This window comes from Nelusetta ayraudi, unplaced genomic scaffold (genome assembly GCF_046127955.1).
Source record: "Nelusetta ayraudi isolate G7.1 ecotype Tasmania unplaced genomic scaffold, CSIRO-AGI_Nayr_v1 ptg000033l, whole genome shotgun sequence".
NCBI classification, from domain to species: Eukaryota; Metazoa; Chordata; class Actinopteri; order Tetraodontiformes; family Monacanthidae; genus Nelusetta; species Nelusetta ayraudi.
Genome location: NW_027466083.1, coordinates 4,283,956 through 4,297,570, shown reverse-complemented (window position 1 = coordinate 4,297,570; position 13,615 = coordinate 4,283,956). Strand labels below are relative to the sequence as shown.

The 13,615-nt window shown below is 39.6% G+C and overlaps 2 protein-coding genes across 4 annotated transcripts; both read left to right on the top strand.

The window, feature by feature from the left end:
- Window positions 1-1,316: 1,316 nt before the first annotated feature.
- On the top strand, window positions 1,317-4,987 carry LOC142891830 (UDP-glucuronosyltransferase 1A5-like). Of its 2 annotated transcripts, none has more exons than XM_076031695.1 (4): window positions 1,317-1,431; window positions 1,628-1,926; window positions 2,004-2,717; window positions 3,643-4,987. In XM_076031695.1, the coding sequence occupies exons 1-4, from the start codon at window positions 1,428-1,430 to the stop codon at window positions 4,243-4,245; spliced, it is 1,620 nt and encodes a 539-aa protein (XP_075887810.1). In that variant the 5' UTR covers window positions 1,317-1,427; the 3' UTR covers window positions 4,246-4,987. The 2 variants fall into 2 exon arrangements, with proteins under 2 accessions (XP_075887810.1, XP_075887811.1); XM_076031696.1 differs by having other exon boundaries at window positions 1,336-1,431; window positions 1,631-1,926.
- A 983-nt stretch (window positions 4,988-5,970) lies between these two features.
- Window positions 5,971-8,196, top strand: ugt5d1 (UDP glucuronosyltransferase 5 family, polypeptide D1). 2 transcript variants are annotated; one of them, XM_076031694.1, is made up of 4 exons: window positions 5,971-6,033; window positions 6,205-6,503; window positions 6,582-7,295; window positions 7,526-8,196. In XM_076031694.1, the coding sequence occupies exons 1-4, from the start codon at window positions 6,030-6,032 to the stop codon at window positions 8,126-8,128; spliced, it is 1,620 nt and encodes a 539-aa protein (XP_075887809.1). In that variant the 5' UTR covers window positions 5,971-6,029; the 3' UTR covers window positions 8,129-8,196. The 2 variants fall into 2 exon arrangements, with proteins under 2 accessions (XP_075887809.1, XP_075887808.1); XM_076031693.1 differs by lacking the exon at window positions 5,971-6,033 and having other exon boundaries at window positions 6,064-6,503.
- The last annotated feature ends 5,419 nt before the right edge of the window (window positions 8,197-13,615 follow it).

The following is a 13,615-nucleotide window of genomic DNA, read 5'->3' as shown; positions in this document are numbered from 1 at the left end:
TTAACCCAACATTACCGTCCTTGGCTCCCAGAGCCCCCATGCAACACATGCATTCTGCATGACTGATGATTGCGACTCACAACAAAGGCACAACACACGCGCGCGCGCACACACACACTCTCACACAAAACAGCAGGAGGACTGTTGCACAAAACAAGCACCAAAAACCTGCAAGTCACACCCACGTTCCATGAATGACCTATTTACTTATGATAGGACTGCTCATACCTCACGCTGGAGCTTGGACTTCAAAAGATATTTGATCATAAAGTGGTATTAACTGAGTGACATGTCAACATGGGTGAGTTCATGCCATCAATTTATTTTTAGCTCTATGCTAAATAATTGTGGCAATCATTAGAAATGTCCTCATTCAAGAAATGCAAATACTAAGTGTGTGGATACAGCAAATAATACAATCTCCTCATTAAACTGTCTGCGCATTAACTATGATGGAGTTTGACAACTGAATAACAAAGAAAAATTAGTAATAATCAGTAATAATTTTCCACTGACACTGTTGTTGTTGTCATTGAATCTTAATGACTAAACCGTGCAAAAAAAAAAGAAAGAAAGAAAGAAATCACAACACACATCAGACAGTGTGACTGGGTGTATTTTGTGACTCCAGCAAGGAAACAATACACTACTGAATTGTTTGTGATTTCAGTAGTTGTTCCTGCTGCCATGCAATTAATCTCCAGCTCTTTTGAAGTCTTCTTTTTATCAGTCACATTTATTTTCTTAATAATAAAAAACATAAAAACATGCAAATAATATTTTATTTGCTCTGTATTTGATCTTGATTGTAAATGTTGAGTGAGCAGCTGCCGAGTATGAGTTCAGCACTGAGACCTACAACCTACATTCAGCTGCCTTATATTTGGCAGTGGTTTTACTGAACAAATTCCAAAGGCGAAAACGAGATAAAAAAGATTTAGCTGATAGCTTATAAAAGAAATCTCATTAATGTAATTAAAAAAAAAACAACAAAAAACCCAAACTAATAATTTATACAAATCCTAACCAGTGTGACCTATGGGAACTACACTAACATTAGGCTAATCCTAAATACTCTCAATCTCATGAAAGAGGTTCTCAGGTTCCTCTGATGTAAACCAGGTGCTGGTGTGACAAAGCATTTTGAAAACCTTGTAGGATTTTTTTTTGCATATACTTTGTTAACGTGCTTGGCAATGAAATAATGTTATCCTTGTTATAATAAATGAGTAAGGAGAACAACAACAAAAAAGAAAAACACTAATAAAAAAACACTGTCCCAAATATCTGCAAGTTGTGCAGGCGTGCCGTGTGTAATTTATTTACCCATGAGAGGGCGGCTCTTATCTCATGCTGGAGTTTGGGTTACAAAAGATATGTGAGCGTAAGGCAACACTAATAGAGCAACGCTGCTGCCACTCCTCAACATGGGTGAGTTCATACCATCAATTCATTATTAGAGCTTTTTTGGTGGTATATTAACTTTGGCTCTTTCAGACTTGACTGAAAGACTGTAATTACCTGGTTTTCACCTCATTTAAAACCATCCCTGCAAACAGTCCTGCAACGTGTGCTATAATGAAATTAAAGGTGTCTCCTGTGGCTGCATCTTGCTGGTGTATTTCAGGAGAAATGACGCTGCGTCGTGCCTGTGGGATGTATCTTTTCCTCGGCATGTGTTTGACTCTGCACGCGCCTGTCTGTGACGGAGGAAACATACTGGTGTTCCCAATGGACGGCAGTCACTGGATCAACATGAAGGTCCTGATGGAAGAGCTTCACGCGAAAGGACACAGCATGACTGTCATTCGGGGTTCCAACAGCTGGTACATCCCAGAAAAGTCTCCCCTCTACACCTCCATCACCATCAAAATTAGAGGCAATTTTGACAACTTTATTGCCAAGTTCCTGAAGGAGCAAATCAGGGTATGTCATGTCTCACCTTTAGTCACTCAGGTAAAGACATTGTAATCTCACCACTTTTGTTTATATTTGTTTCCCAGGTCCAAAGGGAGGGAGCGTCTCTACTTACTTTCATTGAACAAACCAGGGATTTTCTTTCTGTCTTTAGAGATTATCAAAAAATATGGGCTGAAGGCTTAGTTTGGCTCTTGGAGGACAAAACACTGATGAAACAGATACTTGATTCTAAATATGACCTTGTCTTGACTGACCCTGCCATGGCTGCAGGGGTCATCCTAGCAAAGTATCTCAAACTGCCCTTGGTGCTCAATGTCCGCTGGATCACCGGTGGTGATGGTCAGTTTATCATGGCTCCATCACCACTGTCGTACATCCCGGTGCCAGGATCAAGCTTGACCGACCAAATGAATTTCCTCCAGCGGGTCAAAAACACGTTGTTTTATGGCCTTGTGCTGTTCCAGCAAAAATTCCTGGCCGAGCCAATCTACCATGCAATCTGTGCCAAATATTTAGATGGCGCAAGTGACATCAACTCACTCCTCCAGGAAGCAGACATTTGGTTGTTCAGGTCAGACTTTGTCTTTGATTTCCCTCGGCCCACCATGCCAAATTTGATCTACATTGGAGGGTTTCAGTGCAGCCAGGCTCAGCCTCTGCCGACCAACATGGAGGAGTTTGTTCAGAGCGCCGGTGAGCACGGAGTGATCATCATGTCGCTGGGAACCTTCGTTGAAGCTCTGCCCACAGAGGTGGCGGATGACATTGCTGATGTCTTTGCCAAGATGCCACAGAAGGTAAAATGTGCTCTTGTGTCTCTAGAGGTAACTCCTCAATTAAGCAATTGGCTGATTCATGTTATGATATGTCAGGATTACGGGTTGGTAATTTCTAATGCAATCCTGATTTATTAGCACTCTAGCCTTTCTGAGTCACTCCTAAAATCTTGTTCATTCATTGTAAACAGCATATTTACAATTTTATGATCAAGGGTGAATTCCAATTCCTCCCTTAAGCCTCAATCTCAAAAATGCGCGCTCCCGTGAAGTGCACGTGCTGTCCCGATTCTCAGAACGTCAAATTGAGGGACAAGTTTAAGGGCTGTATCGCCCTCAATATTGAGATTCTCCGGCACCACCCTTGGGAGTAAGGGCTACCCAGAAGGCATTGCGTATTTTCGCCAAGACATCTTCGAAAAATGGTGATGAAAATAGCGAGCTCCAAATGGAAGTATTTTCTTCGTTAATAAAGATATAAATATTACAAAACCATTTTATTGTCTTAGTTTAAGACTTTTTTTATGGATTATTGACATCTTTGTTGCATAACATATTTTTTTTTTTTTTACTTTACGATGTTTGTCAGCCGGACCGGCGGTCCTGGCTTCACGTTACTTGTATACCTCGTTGTGTAGCAACGGAGGACTTCTTCTTTTTAGTCGTCTTCTCCTTTTTCTCCTTCTTCTTCGTCGTCGTCGTCGTCTTCTTGACAGACTGGACGGAGCTTTGGCGTAAGGCCGCCCCCCACATTCTGAAGACATAACTGCACTTAAGGGGTGTCCCATTTCTAAGTCACAAGATAGCCCTTACACTTATTTTTGAGGGCCAAAGATTGAGGGGTTAAGTGAGGAATTGGCCCCAAGTTAAGTTGCAAAAAGAAAGATTCATATTTATGCAAATGTGCAGGTAATATGCCCCACTTTAACAAAACAATTTTGCTCAGGTGATATGGAGACACAAGGGACCACGGCCATCCACCTTGGGCAACAACACAATGGTCGTGGACTGGATGCCACAGAAGGACCTCCTGGGCCACCCACAGACCAAAGTCTTCATAGCTCATGGTGGAACCAATGGAATGCAGGAGGCCATCTACCACGGTGTGCCTGTGCTTGGCATACCCCTGTTCTTTGACCAATATGACAACCTTTTGCGTCTAGAGGTGAGAGGAGCAGGAAAAATCCTCCCTCTCGCTGAGGTCAACAGTGAGAATTTTGAGAAAAGTCTGGTTGAAGTGCTGAATGTGGGCAGCTACCGAGAGAACATGCAGAGGCTATCGCGTCTGCACAGAGATCAGCCAATGACACCAATGGATCAGGCCGTCTTCTGGGTGGAGTATGTGATGCGTCATAAAGGGGCTCCTCACCTTCGCACCGAGGCCTATAAGATGCCCTGGTACTCATACTACTGTGCTGATGTTCTTTTAGTATTACTGATAACAGTGAGTCTACTGTTACTGTCCACTTATGGCATTTTTAGATGTCTGTGCTGCAGGAGTAAAGGGAAGTCAAAACAGCAAAAAACACTGAGTAAGAAAGAAAAGTGATAAAATAAATGAGTTTTGTCTTATTTAAAAAAGGTTTTGATTGCATTTCAGATCATTATTTTTCATCTTGAAATCTACATCTTGCAATAGGACAAGCACAGGAAGATGTTAAAACAATAATCACAAATCTTGGTGATGGTATCAGTGAGGTGTCATTGCCCAGTAACATCACAAAAGGGTGAATTTGCAGTTTGCACATTTTAGCACACACTTTACAAAAATTGTGATTAACAGTTCTGGAATCACAGATAGCTAAAGATCCATATTAAGATTAAAAAAATCTGAAAAGTGATTTCTTTCCATATAAAGGGGACTTCAAATAAAAGCACTCATTTGTTTGGAAAGCTCCACTTAGTAATATTACCACAGGTCAACTTAGCTTGCTTAATTTAACTAAATAATTAGAAATGTCTTCATTCCAGAAATGTAAATACCAAATATGATATGGCACATAATACGATCTCCTCATTAAACTCTCTGTACAATAATTATGATGGAGTTTGACAACTAAAAAACAAATAATAGTAATAATCTTCTGATTTGCCACTGACACTGATGTTGTAGTTCTGGAGAACCTCAATGACAAAACCAACCACTGACTGCCAGGTCATAGATCAATTTCTGGTTTTACATAGTGTTTAATATGATTGTTTTCTGGCCATGACAAATTTAGATTTGACTGTCAGCACCACTTCTGTAATTCATTTGTCCTAATTTTAATAATTTTTTACTTAAAAGCGAATTTCTGCAAATATTTGTATTTTTTTTACAAGCACTGAAAGCAGTCAAGGTCGGTAATGATGTAACCTTTTCTTGCTTCACTTATGACCTGGCCTCTTATGCTCACATTCCACCAGAAACCCATGTCCAAATCCAGAACGTGTGAAGTTAATGCCCTTACGGTAGTTCAGATGACGGAACGAAACAGTTTACTTTTTTTTTTTTTGAGTCATCTGAACTGAATAATAACTTATTTTCATGATAAAAAGCAGAAGATGTAAAAAAATATTTTCAAACTATTAAAGTAGTGCAAAAAAAATCGTATTATTATAATTATCGGACACGTTTGTGTTCTGAAAAAAAAAAACAACATAAAAATATGCAATTAGTTAAATATTCTGTTTGCTATGTGTCATTGGAGTGACGATCGTGAATCTCGTGTTAGAAACTGCTGAGTACTGAGTTCAGCTGAGTTCAGCACTGAGACCTACAACCTGCATTCAGTTGCCTTATATTTGGCAGTGGATTTACTGAACAAATTCCAAGGCCAAAAAAAAACAAAAAAAAAAAACATGATAAAAAGATTTAGCTCATAGCTTAAAAAAGAAATCTCACTAATGTAAATTTGAAAAGAAAACAAATAATTTAAACTAATCTTAGCCAATGAGGCCTATAGGAACTAACTAACAGCACACATTGCATTTAAACACTCTCAATCTTATAAAAGAGGTTCTCAGGTTCCTCCGATGTAAACCAGGTGCTGCTGTGGCAAAACATTTTGAACACCTTGCAGGATTTTTTTGCATATAATTTGTTGACATGCTTCGTAATCAAAGAATGTTATCCCCATTATAAGAAATGAGTAAGGAAAACAACAAGAAAAAAATGAAAAGAAAACCACAAAAAATACATTGTTTCAAATATCTGCTAGTCGTGCATGAGTGCCGTGTGTAACTTATTTACCCATGAGAGGACTGGTCATATCTCACGTTGGAGTTTGGACTTCAAAAGCTATGTGAGCATCAGGCAACACTAATAGAGCGACACTGTTGCCACTCCTCAACATGGGTGAGTTCATACTCTCAATTCATCCTTAGCGCTGCTTAGATGCTAAAAAAAAACTGCGTCTCAATCCGGATAACACCTCGTTTAAATCTATTCCCGTAAACAGTCCTGCAACGTGTGCTATAATGGAATTAAAGGTGTCTCTTCTGGCTGCATCATGCTGGTGTATTTCAGAAGGCATGCCGCTGCGTCGTGCCTGTGGGATGTTTGTTTTCCTCGGCATGTGTTTGACTCAGCTCGCACCTGCCTGCGATGGAGGAAACATTCTGGTGTTCCCGGTGGACGGCAGTCACTGGATCAACATGAAAGTCCTGATGGAAGAGCTTCATGCGAAAGGACACAGCATGACTGTCATTCGGGGTTCCAACAGCTGGTACATCCCAGAAAAGTCTCCCCTCTACACCTCCATCACCATCAAAATTGGTGACATTTTCGAAGACTTTTTTACCGATTTCCTGAAGGAGAATTTGAGGGTATGTCATGTCTCATCTTCAGTTACTCGGGTTAAAGATGTTGTAATCTCACCACTTTTGTTTACATTTGTTTCCCAGGTGCAAAGAGAGGGAGCGTCTCTTCTTACTTCTTTGAAAATGACCAAGAATTTAATGTATATGCTTACAGATGCCCATAAAATATGGGGTGAAGCTTTCGTTTCACTCTTGGAGGACAAGATACTGATGAAACAGATACTTGATTCTAAATATGACCTTGTCTTGACTGACCCTGCCATAGCTCCAGGAGTCATCCTAGCAAAGTATCTCAAACTGCCCTTGGTGCTCAATGTCCGCTGGATCACCAGTGGCGATGGTCAGTTTATCATGGCTCCATCACCACTGTCGTACATCCCGGTGCCAGGATCAAGCTTGACCGACCAAATGAATTTCCTCCAGCGGGTCAAAAACACGTTGTTTTATGGCGTTGTGCTGTTCCAGCAGAAATTCCTGTTTGGGCCGATCTACCATGCGATCTGTGCCAAATATTTAGATGGCGGATGTGACATCAACTCACTCCTCCAGGAAGCAGACATTTGGTTGTTCAGGTCAGACTTTGTCTTTGATTTCCCTCGGCCCACCATGCCAAATTTGATCTACATTGGAGGGTTTCAGTGCAGCCAGGCTCAGCCTCTGCCGGCCGACGTGGAGGAGTTTGTTCAGAGCGCCGGTGAGCACGGAGTGATCATCATGACACTGGGAACCTTGGTCGATGCTCTGCCCACAGAGGTGGCAGACGACATTGCTGGTGTCTTCGCCAAGATGCCACAGAAGGTAACCATTACATACTGTAATTATGTTGTGATATGTTAGGGCTATGTTTCGTCGTTTATATTGCAATCCTGGTTTATGGTTACTCTCGTGCCAAGTCGCTCTAAACGGCCTATTTACAATTACATGATCATCTTCATCAAGTTCAACAAGTGCCAGAACAGCAAAGTCTGATTTACATAAATGCAAATTTTGGGTAAATATGCCCCATTTTTTCCTCAACAATTGCTCAGGTGATATGGAGACACAAGGGATCACGGCCATCCACCTTGGGCAACAACACAATGGTCGTGGACTGGATGCCACAGAAGGACCTCCTGGGCCACCCACAGACCAAAGTCTTCATAGCTCATGGTGGAACCAATGGAATGCAGGAGGCCATCTACCACGGTGTGCCTGTGCTTGGCATACCCCTGTTCTTTGACCAATATGACAACCTTTTGCGTCTAGAGGTGAGAGGAGCAGGAAAAATCCTCCCTCTCGCTGAGGTCAACAGTGAGAATTTTGAGAAAAGTCTGGTTGAAGTGCTGAATGTGGGCAGCTACCGAGAGAACATGCAGAGGCTATCGCGTCTGCACAGAGATCAGCCAATGACACCAATGGATCAGGCCGTCTTCTGGGTGGAGTATGTGATGCGTCATAAAGGGGCTCCTCACCTTCGCACCGAGGCCTATAAGATGCCCTGGTACTCATACTACTGTGCTGATGTTCTTTTAGTATTACTGATAACAGTGAGTCTACTGTTACTGTCCACTTATGGCATTTTTAGATGTCTGTGCTGCAGGAGTAAAGGGAAGTCAAAACAGCAAAAAACACTGAGTAAGAAAACTAAGTGATACAATAAATGAGTTTTGTCTTATTTAAAAAAGGTTTTGATTGTATTTCAGTAAATTGTTTTTCATTGTATCACAGTGTGTCTTAACACACACTTTTCTCTCTATTGACATATTTGGCTCTTCGAGTTAAAAAAAAATACATATCACATTTCTCTTATGCACAATATACGTTCAAATAAGTTTGCACATAACACAAAAGCGAAACTTGCAATATTAGAAAAATAGTTATGTCCACCCCATATTTCATATTTAGTGACAGAACATTCCCTTCCATGAAATTTCCTTTCCTTTTTAATGAGTCTTCTTTCCATGAAAAGGATATCTCCCTCTTTAAACAAGTGCACATGCTTTATAAGTCTGGTGGGTGATTCTTGGTTAATTCATATACATATTGCTTCATCTTGTGGGACAATACACAAGAACTTTTGCACTCTGTGATTAGCCAAACACATCTTTAAAAGTATTCTGTGACACAGTGCAGACAGGCAGTTGATTTATGATTCAAAAAGCCTTGAAGCGGATGAAGTATAAAATTCCGAAGAAACTGAAATAACAGGAGAATAAGTAGTAGGAGTGACTGGACTTGTACACACATGTATTTACTGGGAGTTTCTTGGAAATGAATGTCACTAACCGAGTTAAATGTTTCAAAGTAAAATAAATAAATAAATACATAAATAATAATAAGAATAAGAATAAGAATAAGAATAAGAATAATAAGAATAAGAATAAGAATGTGTGAATTATGTTCTTTCTTTATCTAGATTTGGTTCACTTACAACATTTTTGTCGAGGAATTTTAGTTGTCTTTTTCTTCTTCTTCTAAACTCTAGATCCAAGCATGAAATAAAATAATTTTGAGGTTGATCATGAAAATTCTTAGAATATTTACGATTTTTGAAATTTTTGTTCAAAATCAAATCTGAATGATTTCATTTTATTTGGATATTATATGATATAATACATCAATGAGAAAATGAAATTGGATACTGCAGAGACTGTGAGATTCAGTGTGGCCTGGAAACCATTGTTGCACCTTATTAGGGTTGCTTTCAAGTTTCACTTGTAAAAAAGAACTCAAATGAACTTATTATGTGGCATCATTTTTAGAGGTAAGATTTTTCTATTTAAAGCAAAAAGAACGAAACAACAAAATAATTTTATTTGAAAGTCTTAACTAGTGTACTGTGCAGCACTGTGTAGCTTCTGTAAATTAGGTTTTTACTACAGTCACAAGTGAAAAAGAAAATCATAAATACACATCAAACAATCTGGTTGGATGTACTATGTTCCTATTAAGGCAACAACACCACATTGAGTGTCACTCTGACTCAGCATGTTTACAAGTTCATTTGAATTCGCTTTGAAAAATGACTGCTTGTGCTGGAGCCGGGCTTTGGATGCATTGTAGAGAGATTTGGGGAGATGATGGATCTCCAACTGAGTAAGTGAATAACATTGGAAATAATGACACAATTGTTTTCTTCGTGAGTGAGTAAGTGTACACAAGTGTCCTCCAGCCTAATGAGCCGCTAATGCTAAGTTGTTTTTTACTTGCAGTCCGCATTTCTTTTGCTCTGTCCCCTGCCTTCAGCTGTCCAGACAGTCAAGGTTGGAGACCCCAAACATCTGCCACAGCAACGGCCAACAACTTACAAAAAACAGGTGTTGCGCTTGCTCTGTCTCATGACTGGTATCAGTAAGTGTGACAGCTGAGCACATGGTCTTCCTCTCTGCGCGCTCTGAATCCTCACTGGATCCATTCCTGGCTGTTGGTATAGGATGATGTCACTGTGCATGTTCTGTGTCAGGCTAGTTGAGGCTGGTTGTGTGGAGAGGCGGAGCAGACCCCTCCCATTCTGATGTGTGAGCATGCTGGTACCCTCATGAAACAAAACCTGCTCAACTAGGAAGAACTTTCCCCAAACTGGAGTACCTGTCTGGAAAAGAAAACATTTCAAAAAGGGTCTGGGTGGTGAGGATGCAAATCAAATAATATATTGGCTGTAATTGGCCTTCTGCCAATTATATTCAAGCATACGAATCAAACTGTTATTTCTTTCTTTTCTTTTTTTTTTTTTCCAATTTCCTGTTAGCTGCATACAGGTTGGGTCTGCATGGTTACTGACACAATGTTCTGTTTTCCTTTTCTTTCTTTTTTTTTTTTTTTTAACCTAGCACTATTTTAGCAAACACAAAGATATAAAATAAAAAATTGAACTGGAAACGGAATGAACTGTAACTGATATTAAATCTACCTTGACTGATTTAATTTTCCAGACTGTAGGAATACATTTGTTCACACTTTTTTGTGTGACTTTGCATCTGTGGGACAGCAATCTTTTGGACAACTGGAGCGTAAAGAGAAAAACAAAGTTGTTCATGGAACTGCTAAATTTTTATTTATTTTTTTATTTTTTTATTTTTTTAAAGAAATCTAGTTGTCCTGCTGGTGTTCTTTATGTTTTTGTCGTGTAAATGAAAAGCAAAAAGTGTTTCACAATGACCAATCTCTCTGCTCCACCCCACTGCTCCTGATATTCCCTGTATGACTCAAACTCTCAGTTTTCCCTGTGGCGGAACTTCAAGATGTTGGATCCAATACGGAGCCACCTAATTTACTGAGCCAATCTTAATGTGCTATTTGCTGAGTGTTTGCATATGTTGCTGCTGTCTGTCACAGCGTGGACTCAAAACTGGAGAGAGTCCCGCATCAGCGATGAAAGCCCTCCCGACAGGCCACATTATCCCCTCTGCTGGATCACATGACCACAACCATGGTGGCGCCTGCAGTGCTTGCAACACTGAATTTATGTTTCTTCATCTTGCTTCTTGAAACTGTCTCTGCAATGTCAGCAACATATTTATGGCAGTGTTGAGATATAATTAAAAACTTACTTGTGGGATACAACAGTTACAGCACAAACACAAGCTCATACAGACAGGATTTAGAAATTGATTTAATAGCTCTTGATTAATTGTTTATACCTTCTCATCCCTTATTTTGTGATTAATTATAATTAGCTATACATTGATTACCACTATGTAATAGAGGGCACTGGGTACTAGCTTCTCTTTTAATTATTCTGTTACAGCATGTACATATTTAGTTTCTGCTTTATAACCTGTGTTTTCCATCTTTATTCGAATTAGCTGATGAATTTAGATTTAATAGATGCTGTATTTATTCATTTAAGTTCAGTTAAACAAAAATAAATCTCATTTGGATTGCATGTAGTATTTGTAACCAGTGCACCACTGAAATAATTTAAAATAAATAAGAATAGAGAAATACTTTTCCATTTTATAAAACCAAATTTAATATGGATTGAATTGAAACATTTTATCCAATTATTTTCTTTAAAACATTTGCATGCTATTTGCTTTGTATGTTGTTTGTATGATGGATGTATGTTTCTGGGGGGGAATTGTATTATCTCATTACCTACCTCATTACACCTCACTGCAGAGGGAGGCTGACTGGATGTGATGTTGCTGTGATCTGGGAAAATATCGCACCAGCTATACAGGTGGCTTTTTCAGGTTGAACTTAAAATGGAGAGTGTACAGTGAGGACTAGACTGGAGCTGGCAGCAGTGCTCTGGGCACAGGAAACATTACGTAACATGCACACGGGAGGCAAACTCAACACTAGATAGACGATATTGATACTGAGCAGGCACAGATTTAATGAACTAGATGCCAGATTTCTTCACGGTAACTAGCCACCAGGTGTTTGGACAGAGGAAAGCTCCCCTATACTCACACATACACAAAAGGGAAGAACAGAAATGAAAAATGGGAAGCCTATGCAACAGCTGAGCCACAACCGGAACATTTTAGTGCGAACTTATCACTTTCTTTTGTGAGTACTTGGATACATGAGGGCAAGGTTTAAATTAAATTGTCTGAATTCTAGATCAAATGTGTCGCCGTGAGATCAATCCAACATGTTTTTTTTCTTGAATAGATTTTGTTTAGTCAACAAAGCAACCCATATTCACAGTGAAGACAATTTTCAGGCTGGAGGAAAATCAAGAATTCTCAAACCTGTTTAGTTTACCATGCGTGTGTGATTTCAGATGTCACAATGTCGTCCCCTCATCTTCATGCCACCATCATCGCAATCAACCCTTAGCGACCCCACCTCCAGGCTCCCTCAAGCATGCTGCTGTCACCACTGCAGCCTCCTGTGTACGCGTCACTCCTTCTTCTTTCTTTCCAATTGGCAACAGAGCGGAAAGTTTCTGAGAAATACATTCACGCTGTGAATATGATTAATTACAAGAGAGCAATGTTGAGATTTGGAGTGCAATAAACAAATGCAGCTGTTCCCAAAGAATTTCAACAGCAGCTCGAGCAGTGGTGGCAAACAAACAAACAAACAAACAAACAAAGTCACACTAACACCCTCGAGGGAAAGTGATAAAAAACCCAACTTGAACCACCCTGTTGCAAACAGACATTGCATAAGCAAACAAAATATAATTCTTGCGATTTATAATATGAATTTATTAACATATTACCCCCATGCAGCGCAGTTGTTACATAAGGGATGGTGATGCGGTGCATACTGCAGCTGCGAACTGATCCATTCAGTATGCAAACATTTGGACTCTTCATCGCAGTGCTTGACTTGACTTTTGGCAAGCTTTCGAATAAAATGTGGTACTAATTTCAATGTGCTTTCCTGCTCTGGAGTGACTCCTGTGTTTTGTTCGAACTCTGTCATTAGTCAAACCACAAAAAATAATGTTTTTGGTTCAAACCATAATCATAATATAAGCAGATGCAGCAAAACATTTTGAATGGATTTGGCCAGTTAGAGTTGGGTTAGAGTGAGTGAATATGACATTCCAACTGGGCTCATGATTTTGTTAAAATGTTTGTTTTACAGGGACATTACTTAAATAAAATAAAATACTTTGGTGTTCCTGATCCACATCAGGAGCACCTACTGATATGATTCCACCTTAGATAATTTGGAAAATTTCCATTCAACAGACATACTTAAAACTGAGAATTACTTGAGCAATGAGTTGTGTTTTTTTTTTTTTTTTTTTATCTTCATGCACAGCTATTTACCCTTACTGACATGGTGCCAGGAGCAATAGGAGACTGCAGGTTCTGCAGGCTGGCAGGAAGAAGAGATTACAAATACACACACAGCTGAGATGCATGTAGCTGTCAAAAGGAGAAAATACACTTTTTCCAGAGGTTCTGTGGGGGTTTTGATTCATGCTTTTGAGTCATGGTTGGTCATGATCACACTGACATGAAATTTGTGTCTCCGGGAGAAAAAGGCAAGAAGTCATACTCCTTTACAACTCCCTCAATATTGGGTGTGTGTGTGTGTTTGGTGTACAGTGTGCAGTTTTGCAATCTTCCTTTGAAAATATCCACCAAAATTCAGGTTCACTTCTTGCTTTTAAACCTTCATATCTGTGGCTCAGATTTGCACAACACTTTGTTGCCTTTTCGTCAACA

What these genes read in the sequence shown, in the direction of transcription:
- ugt5d1 (XM_076031693.1), top strand. Translation starts at nt 6,156, where the DNA reads ATGGAATTAAAGGTGTCTCTTCTGGCTGCATCATGCTGGTGTATTTCA. An exon ending in TCCTGAAGGAGAATTTGAGG is followed by an intron (nt 6,504 to 6,581) that starts GTATGTCATGTC and finishes TTTGTTTCCCAG; the next exon opens with GTGCAAAGAGAGGGAGCGTC. An exon ending in TCGCCAAGATGCCACAGAAG is followed by an intron (nt 7,296 to 7,525) that starts GTAACCATTACA and finishes ACAATTGCTCAG; the next exon opens with GTGATATGGAGACACAAGGG.
- LOC142891830 (XM_076031695.1), top strand. An exon ending in TCCTGAAGGAGCAAATCAGG is followed by an intron (nt 1,927 to 2,003) that starts GTATGTCATGTC and finishes TTTGTTTCCCAG; the next exon opens with GTCCAAAGGGAGGGAGCGTC. An exon ending in TTGCCAAGATGCCACAGAAG is followed by an intron (nt 2,718 to 3,642) that starts GTAAAATGTGCT and finishes AATTTTGCTCAG; the next exon opens with GTGATATGGAGACACAAGGG.